Source organism: Squalius cephalus (genome assembly GCF_949319135.1).
Source record: "Squalius cephalus genome assembly, chromosome: 6".
Classification (NCBI taxonomy): domain Eukaryota; kingdom Metazoa; phylum Chordata; class Actinopteri; order Cypriniformes; family Leuciscidae; genus Squalius; species Squalius cephalus.
This window is the reverse complement of record NC_137127.1, coordinates 4,859,119-4,877,061: the sequence shown is the minus strand read 5'-3', so window position 1 is coordinate 4,877,061 and position 17,943 is coordinate 4,859,119. Positions and strand designations below refer to the sequence as shown.

The 17,943-nt window shown below is 38.6% G+C and overlaps 1 protein-coding gene across 2 annotated transcripts in view; it reads left to right on the top strand.

The window, feature by feature from the left end:
* The window catches only part of LOC307160076 (uncharacterized protein), a 69,269-nt gene that overhangs the window by 3,843 nt on the left and 47,483 nt on the right, over nucleotides 1-17,943 (top strand). For both annotated transcript variants that reach the window (XR_013821494.1, XM_079873899.1), the window contains exon 2: nucleotides 6,383-6,700. Coding sequence is in view for 1 of the 2 variants with exons in the window: in XM_079873899.1 (XP_079730025.1) it covers nucleotides 6,383-6,700 (318 nt within the window). In the remaining variant the exon portion in view is untranslated. The remainder of the gene's footprint in view (nucleotides 1-6,382; nucleotides 6,701-17,943) is intronic.

The following is a 17,943-nucleotide window of genomic DNA, read 5'->3' as shown; positions in this document are numbered from 1 at the left end:
CAGTAGTGTGTCAGATAGACCAGGTGTGTTCTGCAGTGCTGTGTTGGATATAACGTCTTGTGCTCAGACTGTGGACTTTAGCGGTTAAGTCTATTAGTAGTTGGAGGATAGCCATTTTAACAGTACAGCCATTCATGCATTGTGGGAAGTATTAAAAAGTGAAATCAAGAATAACTCCTGGTTAAACGACTAAATCAGAAATGCGTTTGTACTGTTAGATGCTGATAATACAGTAACAGCTGGGCAATCCCAGTCTGTCAGATGTAGTTGTCCCCTCAGAAATGGGCAGTATTATTCTCATTTTGAATCGCAGCATGTCTTTGTCTCTGATGTTGGACAGCAGAAGTTCAGCATGAGTCTCTGAGGGGTTTTAATGTCTCGGTAATGAGCCCCGTGATGCAGCTCCACAAGAGAGACTGCTGAAATACAGGTATGTTGGGAATGACCCTGGCAGAGGATCGAGGGAGAGGAAGAAAGAGAGATGGAGAGTGATGGCCGGTGGTCTATCTGCCGAGTGTTTGATGTGTCCATGTTTTAGGAGCAGGAATGGGACAACATGCCTTGATGGAACAATGGGAGGACAGTACAGCCATTCAGCGGTCCGGCTCAAACGTAGGGTCACGGGGAGAGGAAAGGCACCACTGAGTCTTACTGTCTGACCCCGCTTGGAATGTCGTATTCACAGGAGAATCAGTGTGTGTGTGTGTTTGTTTGTGTGGGAAAGAGTGTGTGATGCTTCTGTTTTTTCTTATATTTGCATATGGCAAAGACATCATGCACTGGTCTAAAATATCTACTCTATATAATAGCTAATGAAGCTAGGGTCTAAAATACCCGTTCATGACTTTCTTCTGTCCCTCTGCAGAGTTTTACCGCAGTGTGTGTGAATGTCAAGTCAAGTCACCTTTATTTATATAACGCTTTTTAAAATGCAGATTGTTTCAAAGCAGCTTTACAGTGATAACAGGAAAATAATGCAACAAAGTTTGTTTCTAGAAGAAAATCGCGTCATAGTCCAGCTTAAGTAAGTTCAGTGATGGTTCATGTGTGTGTGTGTGTGCGTTCTCTCCTCCTTAAGACAAAAAGATTGAATAAAGGAACAAAGGAAGGTCTGAACACAATAATGAGAGAAGGACAGATCTGTTCCCAGGTGAAAAAGAGAGGAAAAAAAAGAACGACACGGTAGGAGCTGGTGTGTAAATGTTTCCCCCTTGGGGAGAGATGGAGAGAAAAGAAAGGAGGGGTATTGATATAAAAAAGAATGGAAGAAAGAGGACAAGGGGATGAAGAGTAGGAAGTAACTAACACAAGGGATTAAGGAGAGAAAGCGTGAGAGAGAGGCAAGACATGAGGAGGTAAATAACCTGAGGGGAGAAGATGGAGATAATGAAGTTAAGTGAGCATGCAGATGAAGAGGGTGATTATAGTTCAGAAGAGGACTGTCCGTTTAGACACACGGGATTTGCTTTGAACCAATGTTATCGTCTTTTCCTTCTGTCTGCCTTTGGATACAAAGACTACTAGAGTCATTAACTGTCTGGATGAATGGGGTCTCATGAGGATCATGTTTGTGTTGTTTAAAGGTTGTTAGATGTCAAGGAAACGTCACTGTGTACCGAATGAATACATCTGTAACAGATTTGAATGTCATGTTTTATTTTGAATTCACATATTTTACTCAGTCCAAACCAGCAGGGCCTTTGAGCATTACTCAGAGCAAGTTCATCTGTGTTCATGCAACCACAGTACTTTTGTTTTGTTTTGATTTTGTGGTAATGCTGTTGAGTGCTTTTCAAAATCCTGTCTTAAATGGTTAGTTCACCCCAAAAAAAAAAAATCACAATTTTCACACACTCTGTTATTCTAAATTTAGTTTGAATGCTCTATATGCTCTCCTCTATATCATAAGTGAATGGGGGACGAGTATGGTCATGCTCCAGGAATTACATTAAAAACACCTTAAACATAAATGTAGTGAGACAAGTCAAGGAAGTGTTGCATAAAATGTAATGTTTGATATCACTGACATGCTTCACATCTTGACATGCCATATTTGAATAAACTTCAGGGAGATTTGAGAGCTGTAATGGAGGGAAGGATATTCTACTGTCATATGTGACCCTGGATCACAAAACCAGTCACAACTCACACGGGTATATTTGTGGCAATAGCCAACAATACATTGTATGGGTCAGAATTATCTATTTGTTTTTTATGCCAAAAATCATTAGGATATTAAGTAAAGATCATGTTCCATGAAGATAATAAAGTAAATTTAGTAAATTTCCTACCGTAAATAAATAAGACATTTATTTTTGTGAGTGAATGCAGCACAATCACGAACATATGACAACTTTAAAGGAGATTTTTTACAACAAATAGTGGCTATCTCAGCCAAATATTGACCTATTCTAACAAACCATACATCAATGGAAAGCTTATTTATTCAGCTTCTATTCAGCATCTCAGTCTCAAAAAATTGGCCCATGTGACTGGTTTTGTGGTCCAGGGTCACATATAGCTTATGAATTGCATAACTTAGATAAGGTTTTAATGGTATGGAAAAGAGCTGCTGGGACATTGGATCTCTTTGCCAGCAGCCATTACCCTGTAGCCTAAGACTAGTTGCCCACTAAAGCTAAGTTTGAGCCCCATGAGAACCCCTAAAAGGTACTTTATAGAACCTTTTCCTGGCTACGAGGAACCCTAAAGGGTTCTTTTGATTGGACCCCTAAAAAGGGTTCTATATGGAACCTTTTAGGGGTTCCATATATGAAGTGCCTGATAGAACACTTTAGGGTTCTAAATAGAGTCTTTTTTTTTCTGAGAGTGTGGTCAGTACCTGGATGGAAGTCTTCCTGGGAAAACCAGGTTGCTGCTAGAAGAGGTTAGGACTAAGTCGCTTTGGACAAAAGCGTCTGCTAAATGACTAAATGTAAATGTAAAATGTAAATGTAAGAGGTTTTAGTGAGGCCAGCAGGGGCGCTCACCCTGTGGTCTGTGTGGGTCAAAAAAAGCATAGTCCTTCGGATGAGACCTTAAAACGAGGTCCTGACTCTCTGTGGTCATTAAAAATCCTAGGATGTCCTTCGAAGCGGTAGTCTGGCTATCACCAGACCAAGCTCAATCTTTTAAGATCGAACATTGGTCTGGGGAGTGGACCGTGATCAACGGGCATAGTTCAAATGATTGGATGGTCCTTCAACCAATCAGACCAACGATCTGGGTGACGTACTTTGCAGAGCGATGCGGAAACTCCAGGCAGGAAATGTGTATCCAAACGTGTTGATCAGCGGTTTGCAGAAGCAGCAATGGAATCGAGCGATTTGTTTGCTAAAAAGAAGCCATTGAGCATTGTCGAGAGGTTAAAAGGAATTGGACAGAGCCGTAACGGCTCTGGAATTGGATTAAACCCGCCAATAGCGTGCCAGGTGGATAAGCCAGTTTGTGATTGGTTCCCGCAAATTTGTAACGGAAGCAGGATAGATAAATGTACAGGTTTCCAGCCTGAGCTGCAGGGCGAAATCAAATCGCCGGCAGATCAGGCTGGGTTTACCCAGTCTATCGAAGCGGTGTAATCCTGGCCAAATTTGCCCTCATGGCCTCCTAATCATCCCCATATACCGATTGGCTTCATCACTCTGTCTTCTCTCCATCAATAAACTGGTGTTTTCTTGCCGTTCTGGCGCAAAATGGCTGCCGTCGCATCATCCAGGTGGATACTGCACAATGTTGGTGGTTGAGGATAAAGGTTCCGCCTAAGTATAACAAACATTTTATAGAAGACTTTTCTGATTTTCTGGCTGGTATCATGACAGATAATGACAAGATTTTAATTGCTGGGGATTTTAACATACATGTCTGCTGTCCTTTAAAACCACTTGCTAGAGACTTTTTAGATATGATTGATGCTTTTAATCTTTCACAACATGTGACTGGACCGACACAGGAATATGGCCACACGTTAGATCTTGTTTTATCTTATGGGTTGCCTATTTCTAATATTCGAGTACATAATGCTGTTTTTTCTGATCACATGCCTCTCCTATTTGATTTTTCTCTGCCCTCTCATAGTCTCAAACTGCCTGCTCCTATGCGCCTGTGTTGTGTGTTTAAGCCCTCCACTGCTGCTCAATTTACTTCTGCTTTTATTAATATAACCCAGTCTGGTAGTAGTTCTCTAGCTAACCTTGACACAGAACAACTTCTTTCGTCCTTCCTTTCAAACTGTGCAGACATTCTCTAACTCTGTTGCTTCACTAAATGTTTGGTGCCTCAGATCTAAATCTGAGCCATGGCTCAAAGATTTCACCCGTGAGGCCAGACGAGTGTGCAGGAGAGCTGAGTGCAGGTGGAAAAAGGACAAGCTCCATGTATCATATGAAGTCTTTAAGGAAAGCTTGAGAAAATATCAGAAAACTGTCAAATTTTTGACGATATTTTGCTGACATTATCTCCCAAAATTTTAATAAACCTCGAGTCCTTTTTAAAACTATTGATTCTTTATTGAACTCTCCACAATCTTCCAGCTTGGAAGCTTCATTTGAAATCTGTGAGAACTTCTTTTTAGACAAGGTTGCCACTATTAGAGCCCATATCGCATCCCCTGCTCTCGACCCTTTCATAGTTAGCACTTACTCAACTGTCCTCAACCAGTTTGAGCCTGTGTCACTTGTGAATCTCACTGAAATCGTTATGAAGCTAAAACCCTCATATTGCCTCACTGACATTATGCCCCCTCAAAGAAGCAGTTGTGGAACCCCTGATTAAAAAAAGAAATTTGGATTCCTCGGTTTTATCCAATTATAGACCTATCTCAAAGCTTCCTTTCATCTCAAAAGTTTTAGAGAAGACTGTTCTTCTACAGTTGCAGTCTTTTTTAGATGTACATGGAATTTTTTAGATTTTTCAATCTGGCTTTAAAGCATTTCACAGCACTGAAACGGCACTTTTAAGAGTTTTTAATGACCTTTTATTAACCATTGACTCTGGAAATTCTGCCATACTAGTGCTTTTAGACCTCACTGCGGCATTTGATACAGTTGACCACGCAGTTCTTATCTCCCGTCTAGAGCACTGTGTTGGTATTAGAGACACTGCTTTGCAGTGGTTTAAGTCCTATTTATCTGGGAGATGCTTTTCAGTAAAGCTTGGAGATTTTGGTTCATCTACTGCCCCCCTTCTTTGTGGTGTTCCACAGGGCGCAATTCTTGGACCACTTCTCTTTTCTCTATATCTCCTCCCCCTAGGAAACATATGGCATCTCCTATCATTTTTACGCAGGCGATTCTCAAATATATCTTCCCCTCAAAAGAGGTGAAAGCAACTCTCTCATACCTCTACTGGAGTGCTTAAAAGATATTTAAAAATAACTTTTTAAATCTAAATGAAGATAAAACTGAGGTTATTTTGTTTGGACCCAATCGGGCCAATTATATTCTTCCCGTTGACGTGGGCTACCTGCAACAATATGTGAAACCCATAGTCACAAATTTGGGTGTCAAAATAGACAATGTTTTTAAACTTGATAAACAGATAAATAACATTGTTAAAACCAGTTTCTATCACTTGAGGCTTTTATCTAAAATTAAACCTATCTTATCTCTTAAAGGAGAACTCCAGTCAATTTTAACATTGAGCTCATTTTTTTGTAAATTTGGAGTGCTGTCAGTACAGAGAAAAACGACAAAAATCGGTGTTGCCTACACCGTGTTATCCTCTTTTTAAAATTTGCACCCTGTTGACTTCAATGGGGCAAGTTTTAAACCTGCTTTTAGCCTCTTAACATCCTTGATGTGTCATTACAAGTGCCCAGCCATGTTGAGTGATTCCTTCAGAGTGAACGCGGGTGAATCTGACTGCAGTAGATGTGAAAGATATGAATAAAAATGAAGTTAATTCAGCCAGCGCACATACCTGTATTTTCTTCCTGTTTTCGGTCCACAGTAGTCCACAGTAGTCGATTGTCGAGTTCACGCGCATAGGTTTTGTTACCTATGATCACGCGCGTGAACTCGAACTCGAACTCGAACTCGAACTCGCTTACAGTTAGTACAAAACTCGGCCGCACGCCTGTTAACCGGAACTCGCAAGCATGAACACATAACACCAGTCCTGGCCTCGCTACATTGGCTCCCGATCCATTTTAGAATACATTTTAAGATCTTATTGTTTGTTTTTAAATGGTTTCAGCACTTTGTAAACCTTGTTTTTTTAAAACATGTTGAAATATCGCTCATGGCACCTGCACTTTATTAACATAAACTAAAAAACACAAAAATCTTTGGAGGCTGAATGTGATGTGTCTCATCTTAATGACTTCATGCACTCTGTCACTTCAGATTTACTGTTTATTTAACCTTGTTGTTTTGATCTCCCGTAGGTTGTGTGTGCGGTGGGCAAATTTGAGGTGGAGATTCGACAGTGGCTGAACCCTCAGGGCTTTCTACAGAGTGGTCAGTGCTGTGACCCCCAGGCCAGCGGGGGGCAGCGCTGCTCATCAGCTGATCAGTGTGACACCTTCTTCAAGGCCTGTCTGAAGGAGTACCAGGCGCGGGTTTCACCAACCGGCCCCTGTACATATGGCACTGGCAGCACACCTGTCCTGGGTGGCAACTCCCACACCTTACATCACCATGGAAATGAGGGAAGTGACAGCCGAAATGGACGGATTGTTATCCCGTTTAAATATGCATGGCCAGTGAGTACAACTTATTTATCAGTTTAGCAAACACCGCTGAAGTGAGAATAGAGATCATGTTTTATCGAAGCCTAATATTGCTGAAGACACTTGGATGATGTGCAGGTTTTTCTGATCTTTTATACAGACAATAGTGCGTGTTTGAACATATCAGGGGGATATTTTTCTAAAGGGCAGCTGTCATGTCACCATTAAACTGTCTCAGCTGCAAAGACATCACCTCTGCTGCCCTTATCATGCAAGTTCTTGAAGGTGAACCATGTCATTTACAAAGATAGAAAAATAGGACCAGATTTCCAGATCACTCCTCCATCTGCCAGTGGTTGAAAAATACATAGTACCGCCTCCAAAACTCACTCCATTAGTTGAGCCAATGTTTTGTTTTTTAAATATGCTGATAATGGAGAAAAAACAACTAAATTTCGAAATCGAAATAAAGGTGTAAATGCCTATGCCAACTTTTTTTTTTTTATAGCAGATGCACTGACACTTTTCTTTGAAATCAACCTACTAATATCTTATTTAGTGTTTGTTGTCTCTATGTTAAAGGAATAGCATTCTGTCTTTTACTCATCCTCATGTCCTTCTAAATCCAGAAGACTTTTGTTTATCTTCTAAAGATATTTTTAATAATATTTGAGAGATTTCTGTCCCTCCATTGAAAGTCCATTACACTAAAACTTTGATGCTTCAAAAAGTTCATAAAGACTCTTCAGAAGAGTTTTGAAATAAATCGCTTGATTTGAATGAATTTCTTTTACAATGTCTTTACGATCCTTTTCTAAGTGTCAAAGTTTTGGTGTAACAGACTTAATAGGAGGGACAGATATCTTTAAGGTTTCATTAAAAGTATCTTCATTTGTGTTTTTGCCAGGGCTGTCGATTTAATGCATTAATTTAATTAATTAGTAATGGGAAAAAATTATGCATTCAAATTATTGGCGCATTTATCAATATCACACGAGTCCTGTTTTTGTCCCAAATAGCTTGTTAAGAAGTAATATTGTTAAATTTTAAACACAATATTGCCTACTTTTGCTCAATTTTGCCGATATTACCTGTAAAGCCAGAACAGAGCTGTTTTGTTTGTGAGTAAGTCCACGTTTTGAGCAAATCAGTCGGGTCAACCAATGATTCAGTGGCCCATTCATAAAGAGAGCCATTTACTTAATTCCTGAATGAATCAGCTGTTTGAATGAATGAATTACTTACTCATTTAGACATTTATTGCAACCTGGCAGTTTTAGTGTCTTATTTACAGTTTAATTTCATTAAAAAATTATTTCATATTTGCATATTAATAAAAAAAAAAAACATTAAAGGTATAGTTCCCCGAAAAAAAAAAGAAAATTCTGTCATCATTTACTCACCCTAATGGTCTCATGGCCATTGAAGCCTAAAAGTTTATGTGTTATAAATTCTATGTTGAATTAAAAAAAAGGCTGTAGTTTCCAAATTTGATATGCGATTAATTAATTGCCACATCATGTAATTAATCAGATTTAATAATGTAAAGCCCTAGTTTTTTAAGATAAACGAAGGTCTTCTGGATTTAGAATGACAAGAGTTCTGGGTAAATGATGACAGAATTTCCATTTTTGGGCAAACTAACCCTTTGAGAGAAACTTTTTCAAAGTAGATGCACTAGAAGTGTTGTATAGAAGCATTTGTTTGCCTCAATCTATTTACAGTAAATTTGGATTGCAGCCTAAAAGTGGTTTCCTTAAAGCTATATAAGCTGTTTCCTTAACTTGCTTATAGGGAAGTTTTCATTTATCCTTGATCTGACCTCAGTGGCATTACGCTGAGCATATGGAGGCATTAATGCTGGCTGGCGAGATCGTAGGCATGCTGTGCCAGGGATCTTACTGAACCCTGAGTTCTGCGATCAGTGTTTGGCTTTCTCCAGCCTTAGTCTTTAAACTGATGACGCACTTATTGATTAGAGCGGATTGATAGAGTGTGTGTGAGAGAAAAAGATGAGGGTGAAAGATTGCAGCACTACATTTCCTTTTAATTTTATATATTGGTGTAGTGGTGGCTGAAGATAAGAATGTCTTTGTAACATAATGGGTGTTGTTCATGGTCCTATAATTTAATAAGGCCGCTGATATTTCATATAGCGGCACTCGGTCGCTTCAGTGTTTCTCTGCTTGTCTGTGTTCACCACACACCGATCCATACCAACATTGTAACCAAACGATTTTCATTGATGGAGCAGAAATAAACAATATATTTGGTCATATTTTGTCTGAATTTGTTCCTCAATATTACATTCACAACAGCAACATCACAATCCCAATCTTGCTGCCTATGAAAGTAGTTTGGTTGCAGTCTCGTGAACCACAGAATTGGTTTTCGATTGGTTTGGTCAAACCTGAACATCATAAATTACAGCTTGTTTATTTCTCCACTCCTCTTCAATTTGTGTTTATTTCCTCTGTGATCATTGTCTTGACTAGAAAATGTGTCTTTCTTACCCTCCCACTGTGTCTCATCATTTCCTCGCTCTTTCTCATATGAAACATGTTTATTCTCTCTTATTTTTCAGACGTATTGACATCACATGTTTTGAGCAAACACCATCGCTACAAATAGGCCATTAATTGTTGACTTAAAAACTAATCTTTAATTAGGCCACCGTGATTTAATACTGGTGTATTTTTTTATGATATAACTTCATACAAACCTAAACATAAAAGAGAGATGCCCAAGGCCCCAAGAAGGAAACCAACTCTTTTGTATGTCTTGTGGTTGAGATCATGAAAGTCTAGTCACTATGCTAAGTCATCACACATAATGCTAATCTTATGATCAGAATCTCAAGGGAGGGGTTGTGGATATCAAACTCTTCGATGAGTCACAGAAACCCCTAATAAAAGAAAGATGAGTCTCATGACCCACATCTCTCTCATGTAAAACATTACAATATACTCTTGCTGTAATTACTGTCTGCATTACAACCAGCTTCAGGCCCCAGAATCCCTTCAGAATAACTTGCCAGCTCTAGGAGACTGATAGGATGGTACAAGTAGGGTTTGCTAGTTTTTTTTAAATATATATATTGTAACGCAGTTTGTTGTTGCGGGAAGAAGGAGGCGGGCGAACATTTAAAAACTTTAATAACAAAATAAATAGACAAATACAAAATGAAAGTAAAGACAGCAGCCCCTCACGGACGACTGCTGTCACATATAACAAAATAAAACACAACATAAATCCAGGCCTGGCCTCTCTCATCCTTCACTGTCGCGGCTCCTCCGTGAGAGATACGAGACCGGTGTGTCTCACACGTGTTGCTCATTAGTAATCACACCACTTGTCCTGCTCGCCACATATATATTGTTGCCTGAATTAGGCTGTTCTCTGACTCTTAGCATCCTGAAATGAACCTCACAAGTGGCCAACGTGGAACATCACTCTACATACCAACTATTGTACTAAATCTTTGCATCATACATTTATGCATTTGGCAGACGCTTATATCCAAAGTGACTCACAAACCCAATGCGACTTCAGTTAGAGATCATCATGTAAATAGCTGGAGACTAGACTTATGGTTGATTTCAGTATGGTTGTTAGTGTGTTGCTAAGCTAATGCAAGCATCAAAAATGTAAGAAATGCACAACTTATTGCAAAAGAGAGTCGAAAAACGCAGAGTGCCAGCCAATCGCTTTGAGGTGAACCCAGTGGAACGGTACCCTGGAAATCCAGAGTTCTCACGCGAGCACAAATTGAATTTGCTCAGCGAGTTTACTCTGGCGTTGAGTAATGATGCTCATTAAATATGCCCTTGTATCCGAGCTGCACCAATCACATCGGGTTATCTGATATCGGCGGGCCAGAGGCGAGATGACGACAGCGCTGTGACGTCGAAGTTATTAGTAAACATTGCAGGATGGCTATGGATGAACACCAGTTGTTTGAAACGGCTTTGGCCGCTACAATGAACGAGTTAGACTTGGCTTTTTATCTAAAAGAGGAACAGAAGACGGCGCTCGAATCGTTCCTTTGCAAGAAGGGCGTTTTTGCTGTTTTGCCGACCGGATACGGCAAGAGTCTAATCTCCCTGTTAGCTCCGCTGGTAGCTAAGCGTATGGGGCTTGTTGTGATTGGTCGTAGAGTTATCCAATTGCGTGCAGTGAGATTTTCAAATGCATGCTTGGTGCCGCCCCTCGAGCTGGCCGAGTTTCATTAGTCGATGCCAGACCATTAATCTTTCAGATTTGGGTCTGGATTTCCAGTAACGGGTTTCTTCCATAGAAATTCATGTATGGCAACAAACATACAAATACACAGGCACAGCACACCCAAATAATAATATTGGGTAAAACAGACCTTTTTTAATTATGTTAAAGTATTTTTCATCAATAATGTGTTATTAAATGGAATGGAACATTTCTCATGGTTCATTCATTGTATCTTTGAACAATACATAATGGGATTTCCTTCTATGCAAAGGATGTATGCGATGTTGTCTTAGAATTTAGGAGGTATTTTAGAAGTTTTGGAACAACCTTTTTGGAATGGTTTCAGGGGCGTAACTAGGGGGTGACCATGGTGACCCCTCCGGCCACCCCTGTTGCGCAAGCATTTCAACTAGATTAACAGCTGACTTTTCTCATTCAAAGAACTATGACACTGACTAAAGACCATGTACACCCTCCAACTAAACTAAGTTGTCACTTCACCTATTAATATGGAAAAAATAACAAGCCCAAAAATGCCTAAAATAAGAGGACATGGCAACACAGCAAGTGCGCACTTGGCGAAGCATAAACAAAAACACAGCAGAGCGAGACGCTAGTGCAACAGTCAAACATGTTCTTCAAGTGCATGTTTACATAGAAAAAGAATGGAAAGGTAGCGCAGTGGAATGGGAAAAAACGTAAGGTTTAGCCAACAAAATTTAAAAATATTATTTGTATATCGTCTGCGTTGTACTCTCTGAGGTTCAGGAAGCTGTCCTCTGTGAAATGTGCTGTACCTACTCTAACCTCTGAAAGCAAAAGGGGTTTTGCTTTTGCATCCAAACACACAGCGTTTCCACAACATGACGACACTACAATTCACTGAAACGGTTGCTTTCTTTGTTTGCATATGATTTTGGGTGGACATTATGCTAATATATCACATTGTGACGTAGACTTTGAAACGTGGGAACATTGCAGATCATGTACAGGTGAAACTCGAAAAATTTGAATATCGTGCACCTTATTTGAATAAGGTGAAACTAATATATTATAGACTCATTACATGCAAAGTGAGATAATTCAAGCCTTTATATATTATAATTTTGATGATAATGGCTTACAGTTCATGAAAATTTTCTACATTTCTGAGATTTTGAATTTGCACTCTAAAAAATGGTGGGTTGTTTTAACCCAAATGTGGGTCAAATATTGACAAACCCAAACGTTGGGTTAAAAATGTAATTTATTTGACCCAAAGTTGGGTTAAAACAACTCAGCATTTTATAGAGGGTGGGGTTTTCATAAGCTGTAAGCCATAATCATCAAAATTATAACAAATAAAGGCTTGAAATATCTCACTTTGCATGTAATGATATATTATATTAGTTCTGCCTTTTAAGTTGAATTACTGAAATAAATGAACTTATGCACGATATTCTAATTTTTCGAGTTTCACATGTACATGCACAAACAGATACATTACACACTAAAGGAAAACATTAAAGAGCATCATATGACCCCTTTAAATTCTTTACTACTTTAAATCTTCAAGCTCTTATTCAGCTGAATACTGCTAAAATGCTGTGCACAAAAATGTTGGAATTATGCGAATATGTAAAAGAAGTAAACCTAGCGGATGATGCATTCCCAAAACTCACAGTGCATGCAGAGATGGACTTTGCTGTGTTTACTGTGTGTACCAAGCTGCTCTGAGATGCTGAATACAGTGGCGTATATCACAGTTATCTTATTAATTTTAATTTCACATTCAAGTTAAATTAATTATTAGCTTTTTTTATCAACATTGTGAACCCCTGAATTGGGAATCCCTGAGAGCATGGCGCTATACAGTATAAAAGTTTAAATAACACTTAGAACAAAGCAATAATGTACTGAAGTTAATGCATTTTCTTGTATGCACCGATGCATTGAAGTGTGTGAGTTTATATGAGTATATGTCGGTCTGTTTAAAGAGTGTGAGAAAATCGTGGAGGGAAAAAGGCTGTCTGGATCAGTTTCAGGGCAGGGCTGAAGGTTCAGGGAGAGGGAGTGAATGGATTTCTGTGGGCATCAAGGTGGTGAAAGAACAGTATTATCTGTCCATCTTTGTGTGGTGGTTTACAGAGGGAGGGATGGTATCAGGATCCCACAGCCTCAGGTGAGGAGACAAACAGGTGAGCACAGTTATTATGAGGAAAGGTGAGCTGTTCTCTCTCTGGCTTTCTTCCCTTCTCTTCTCCTCCGCTCGCTTTCTGATCTTCCCAGCCTCTCCGCTCACGCTGTAAGTGTCGGTTCCTGAGTGATGACCCACACACTGTGTTTCACCGCTTAACTGTGTTGTCATACTGTAACGCATTGTGTCTCCGCCATTGTTTAGTGTTTCCTGATTAATGCTGCCGTGATTGAAGCTGTTGGCCTTCATGTGGTCGCACAGTAAATGAGATCATCACTCTCCCTTTCTTCCGTTGTGACAAGAAAAGACGAGAGGAGGGCGTCTATGATCGGGGATGAATGGATGTGCAGAGGAAGTTGATGTGTGTGAACTCTAGGTCGGAGGTTTGGGAATCATCGTCTTCAGTGTCTGAGGTCATTACCTCTATCTAAAGCTCAGATATTTGAATAATCCCCATTCAAGAGCAGCATGACCAACATTGTAATTAGGACTGCACAATATATCGAAATATCGCAAATGCATATCACAACGGCTTGCAATAACTGGGGTCATGAACAAAAGACAGAGAAAATCACTCGCTGCTCTTGGCTGAATAACTTTTGTGGTTTTAATAAGAATCAGTGTATATTTAATTCATACACTGAAAACTAAGCAGTGTTTTATTTTTACATTTGATTATTCAGTTTGTGTTGTTAAATAACCCTAATGTAGGATAACCTGAACCCCGTGGTTTACACTGATGTTAAAATAACACTTCGTACGCTACAGTAAAACACTGATGTTCGCTTTCAGAAGTTGAAGGGATGTTTTATTGTCAAAAAAAGAATGTGAAAGGTTATATAATTTTTAATACATTTTAAAGATAATTTAAATTTATTTGACACACTTTAAGCATTATCGTATCGCATATCGAATATCGCATTATTTAATGAGTTATCGCATATCGCATTTTTCTTCAATATCGTGCAGCCCTTAATTGTTATCATTTTAGTTTATGACCAACATTGTAATCACAGTGATTTATATCCTAAAATAATATCCATTACAATACACACACAAATCAATTCACATGTGAATCACGATTCTATCTTCTACCAATTCAAATCAATTCACAAATTTTAAAAAATCTATTTTCTAAATGTTTGTTAATAACGTCGGAACAACGAAGGCGGCAGCAACTGCGAGATCAGTGGACAGTTTAGAGAGCGCACAGGCTTGCAATGCGGGATCCATTATGAATCAAGCTTACTTAACAATAGGTACTAAATCAATATCTTAAAGGGGACCTATGCCCCTTTTTACAAGTCTCAGGTGTCCCCAGAATAGTTTCAGCTCAAAATACCCCACAGAACATTTAATATACCATGTTGTAAATGCTCATTTTTGAGTGGGAGCAAAAACATGCTGTTTTCGTGCATGTATTGTATCTTTAAATGCAAAAAATGCAGTCCAATATACTGTGTTAATATGAAGGAATCTTATATGGATTTTTCACAGATGTTTTACCCATATTTGGAATTACATATTTTATTGTATTGTGTTTTTGAGTTGAAGGAAATGTCTGTAAACCTAATGGAAAAGGTAATGGTCATTTTATGCCAGGACATTATCCATTTTTCTACAGGTTATTTTCTCACAGTGCAGTTGGCGTGTGTTCAATTCCCTGCATGTTGCTGAATTTAAGCGAGTGTGATACTCAAGTCCTGAAGGTTATCTGATGAAGATTGGATTTGTACCCTCCGAGATATTTGAAGCAATTTATCACTGTCCCAGCAATACTCTGGGGTCTGTGTTCATGAGCAGTAGTTGTGGGTTGTAGTTACTCTACATCATTTCTAGATTGAGCATGTTTTTTTAAAATTATTATTCAAAGTGATTACAATATGGTTACTGGGCTAACGGTTCTCCTATAGGAAGCCTGACGTTGCACACTTTGTCCATTAGTGACCCTCCACCTCATTTATCACCACAGCTGAGGTCAAACCTCAGAGCAGATTTGATTAGAGGACCACAGCCTTCATCAACTAGGATACTAATTTTAGTAATATGCCATTTAGCTGACAGTTTTAACCAAACTTTTCTTTTGCTTATTACAGGGAAAGTGTCTCTGTGTGACCTAGGGTTAAGTTAATGGGTCAATGAAATGACCGAGGGTACGTTTACATGACAACGATGTACTAAAAACAGTACTTAAAAAATATCATGGGATATTAAAGTGTCCAGAATCCCGCTGGAAGTAGCAGGTCATTCGGGCACTTTTTGCATACTCTTTTATGAGTACTGTGAATTAATTATTTTGTCACATACTGTTTTTTGCCTACTATATTCGATTTCAGATGCAGCCTTTTTCAATTTTATATATATATATATATATATATATATACATATATATATATATATATATATATATATATATATATATATATATATATATATATATTCTGCAAGGACACATTAAATTGATCAAAAAAGTGAAAATAAAAACATTTATAATGTTACAACAAATGATATTTCAAATAAATGCAGATTTTTTTTAAAAACTTTATATTCATCAAAGAATCCTGAAAAAAATGCACAATGGTTTCCACAAACCGTTTTCAACATTGATAGTAAGATAATAATAAGAAATGTTTCTTAAGCAGCAAATCATCATATTAGAATGATTTCTGAAGGATCATGTGACACTGAAGACTGGAGTAATGATGCTGAAAATTCAGCTTTGATCACAGGAATAAATTAAAATTTGAAGTATAGAAAACCATTATTTTAAATTGTAATAATATTTTACAATAGTAGTGTTTTTACTGTATTTTTGTTCAAATAAATGCCGCCTTAACCTCCATTTAAAACCTAAAATCTTTCAGATGGCCAGTCTAGATTTTAAATTCTTCCCTCCTTTCTTCTTTCATTTAAACCCGTAATCCCGAGATTTAACATGGGCAATTGAATGCACCTGAAGCGGATATGCCTGGTTAAATGGAGTGGGCATGTCCAGACATGATCCCTGCCTGGGCTTATGGGTCCCATCCATCAATTAAACACGTGAAAAGCAATTTATCCATGACTCCACGTCAATTCCAATGAGCAAATCCAGAAGATTGAATCCGAATGAAAGAAAATCCACCCAAATGTTTTCAGTTGCAATTCATCAGAAGAAAATGTATTAAAAAAATGAATTAAGTTTCCATGTTTGTCCTGAAATAATGGATCTGTGAGCTGTGAGAGAATTTTAGAGGCTGTGTTGATGTGGTTTCATAGTCGGTACAGTTATTAATATAGCTTTATTGTGTAATGTTGATACTTCATACTAGTACATACTCATTTTGTATGAGTTGGCAACAAAATTAGACTTGGGAATATATATCAACTGTTTCCTGTAAATTTCCATCAGTGTTTCTGTATCGTGTAATATGATGAATGCGCTCTGGTTTGTGATTATTTATGTGTATGTGTGTGTGTGTGTGTGTGAGAGTATGAGAGAGTGTGTCTCCAGGGTGAGCTGTAAACTGATCCCCTTCCATTATGTCATGTTGTATTTTGGAGAGTTTCAGCACTCAGTTACCTGGACATTCCTGATGCCTGGGAACCAGAGAAACTCATTTACCACAGGGACAGAGAGAGAGAGAGAGAGAGAGAGATTCTTCTGTCTTTCTCCCTCTCTGTTGACTTCAACCACATACCTGTGCATTCACGCAGATAGTCTAATGTATACTGTGCAATTGTTTAAAGGCCATTGTGTCTTTCTCTCATGTGCTGCCTTCATCTCTCGTTGCACTGTTCTCCAGAAGTCTCTCTGTATGCATCTTAAAACACCTGTAACGACTTACATACAAACACGCTTTGACTGATCGACATGCTGTGTTAATTCCATTAACATTCATTCGCGAATGTGCTGAAGATAAGACCCTAGCCTTGGGACAGTAGAGTTGGGGGACGCTGGGACATTGTTCTCTCATTTGTTTGCAAATTGGATTGAAGAAGGAGTTTGTATAAAGCAGCTGGTCTCGTTCTCTTCTCACCTTCATAATTTAATTGTATATTAGAGCTGCACGAATCTGGATAAATTGAGAATCACGATTTTATTTTTTGTTTCAGATAGAGATCATGATTCTCCTACGATTCTGAACAGACTACAAATAACATGTAATTATACTAGAGGTTATGGCAAAATGTTAAATGCTGCAGTCTATTTAAAATGTTTAATTAACCAGAGTTAATTAAATCTGTTTCAATGTTTCACGCATAAATACTTCACTAGTTTCATTACTGGATGAATCAGTGTTTTCTGAACGAATCTCTTGACTGAATGATTCTCTAGCCCCTTTCACACAGCACTCCCGGTAAATTACCGTAAAATGAGCCAGAATTACTTACCAGTAAATACACAAATATGCTGTTCACACAAGCAACGGCGTTCTGGCTTTTTACATGTAAGAGACCATTCACACATCAGCTAAAAAATACCGATAAACTCTGTGATGTCAGTCATCAAAAGTGATCTTTAAACGCAGCACCGTTGTCTTCATCCGCCCGCTTGAGAAGTGCTTTAGTTTCACTATCTGTTCAATTTGACAGATAGAGAGACAGAGTGAGAGTCTTGATAGATGCTCAGCCACATACACAGGTTAATAAGACACTAGCCGGGTTTCCATTACCCCTCAAATTGCGCAAACTGAAATTGCGAATTGAAAATACGTCCAATGGGAACACGTCAATTTCGCAAAACCTCCCATTTATCGCAAAAAAGTTTTTACGCTCGTATGAGGGGGTTTTTCAGGCAATTCGAAAAAGAAATATTTCACAAAACTGCAATGGAAACAGTGTTTGCGCATTTACAGGTCACCTGACGTAATGACGCGGTGTGTTTGGACAGAAT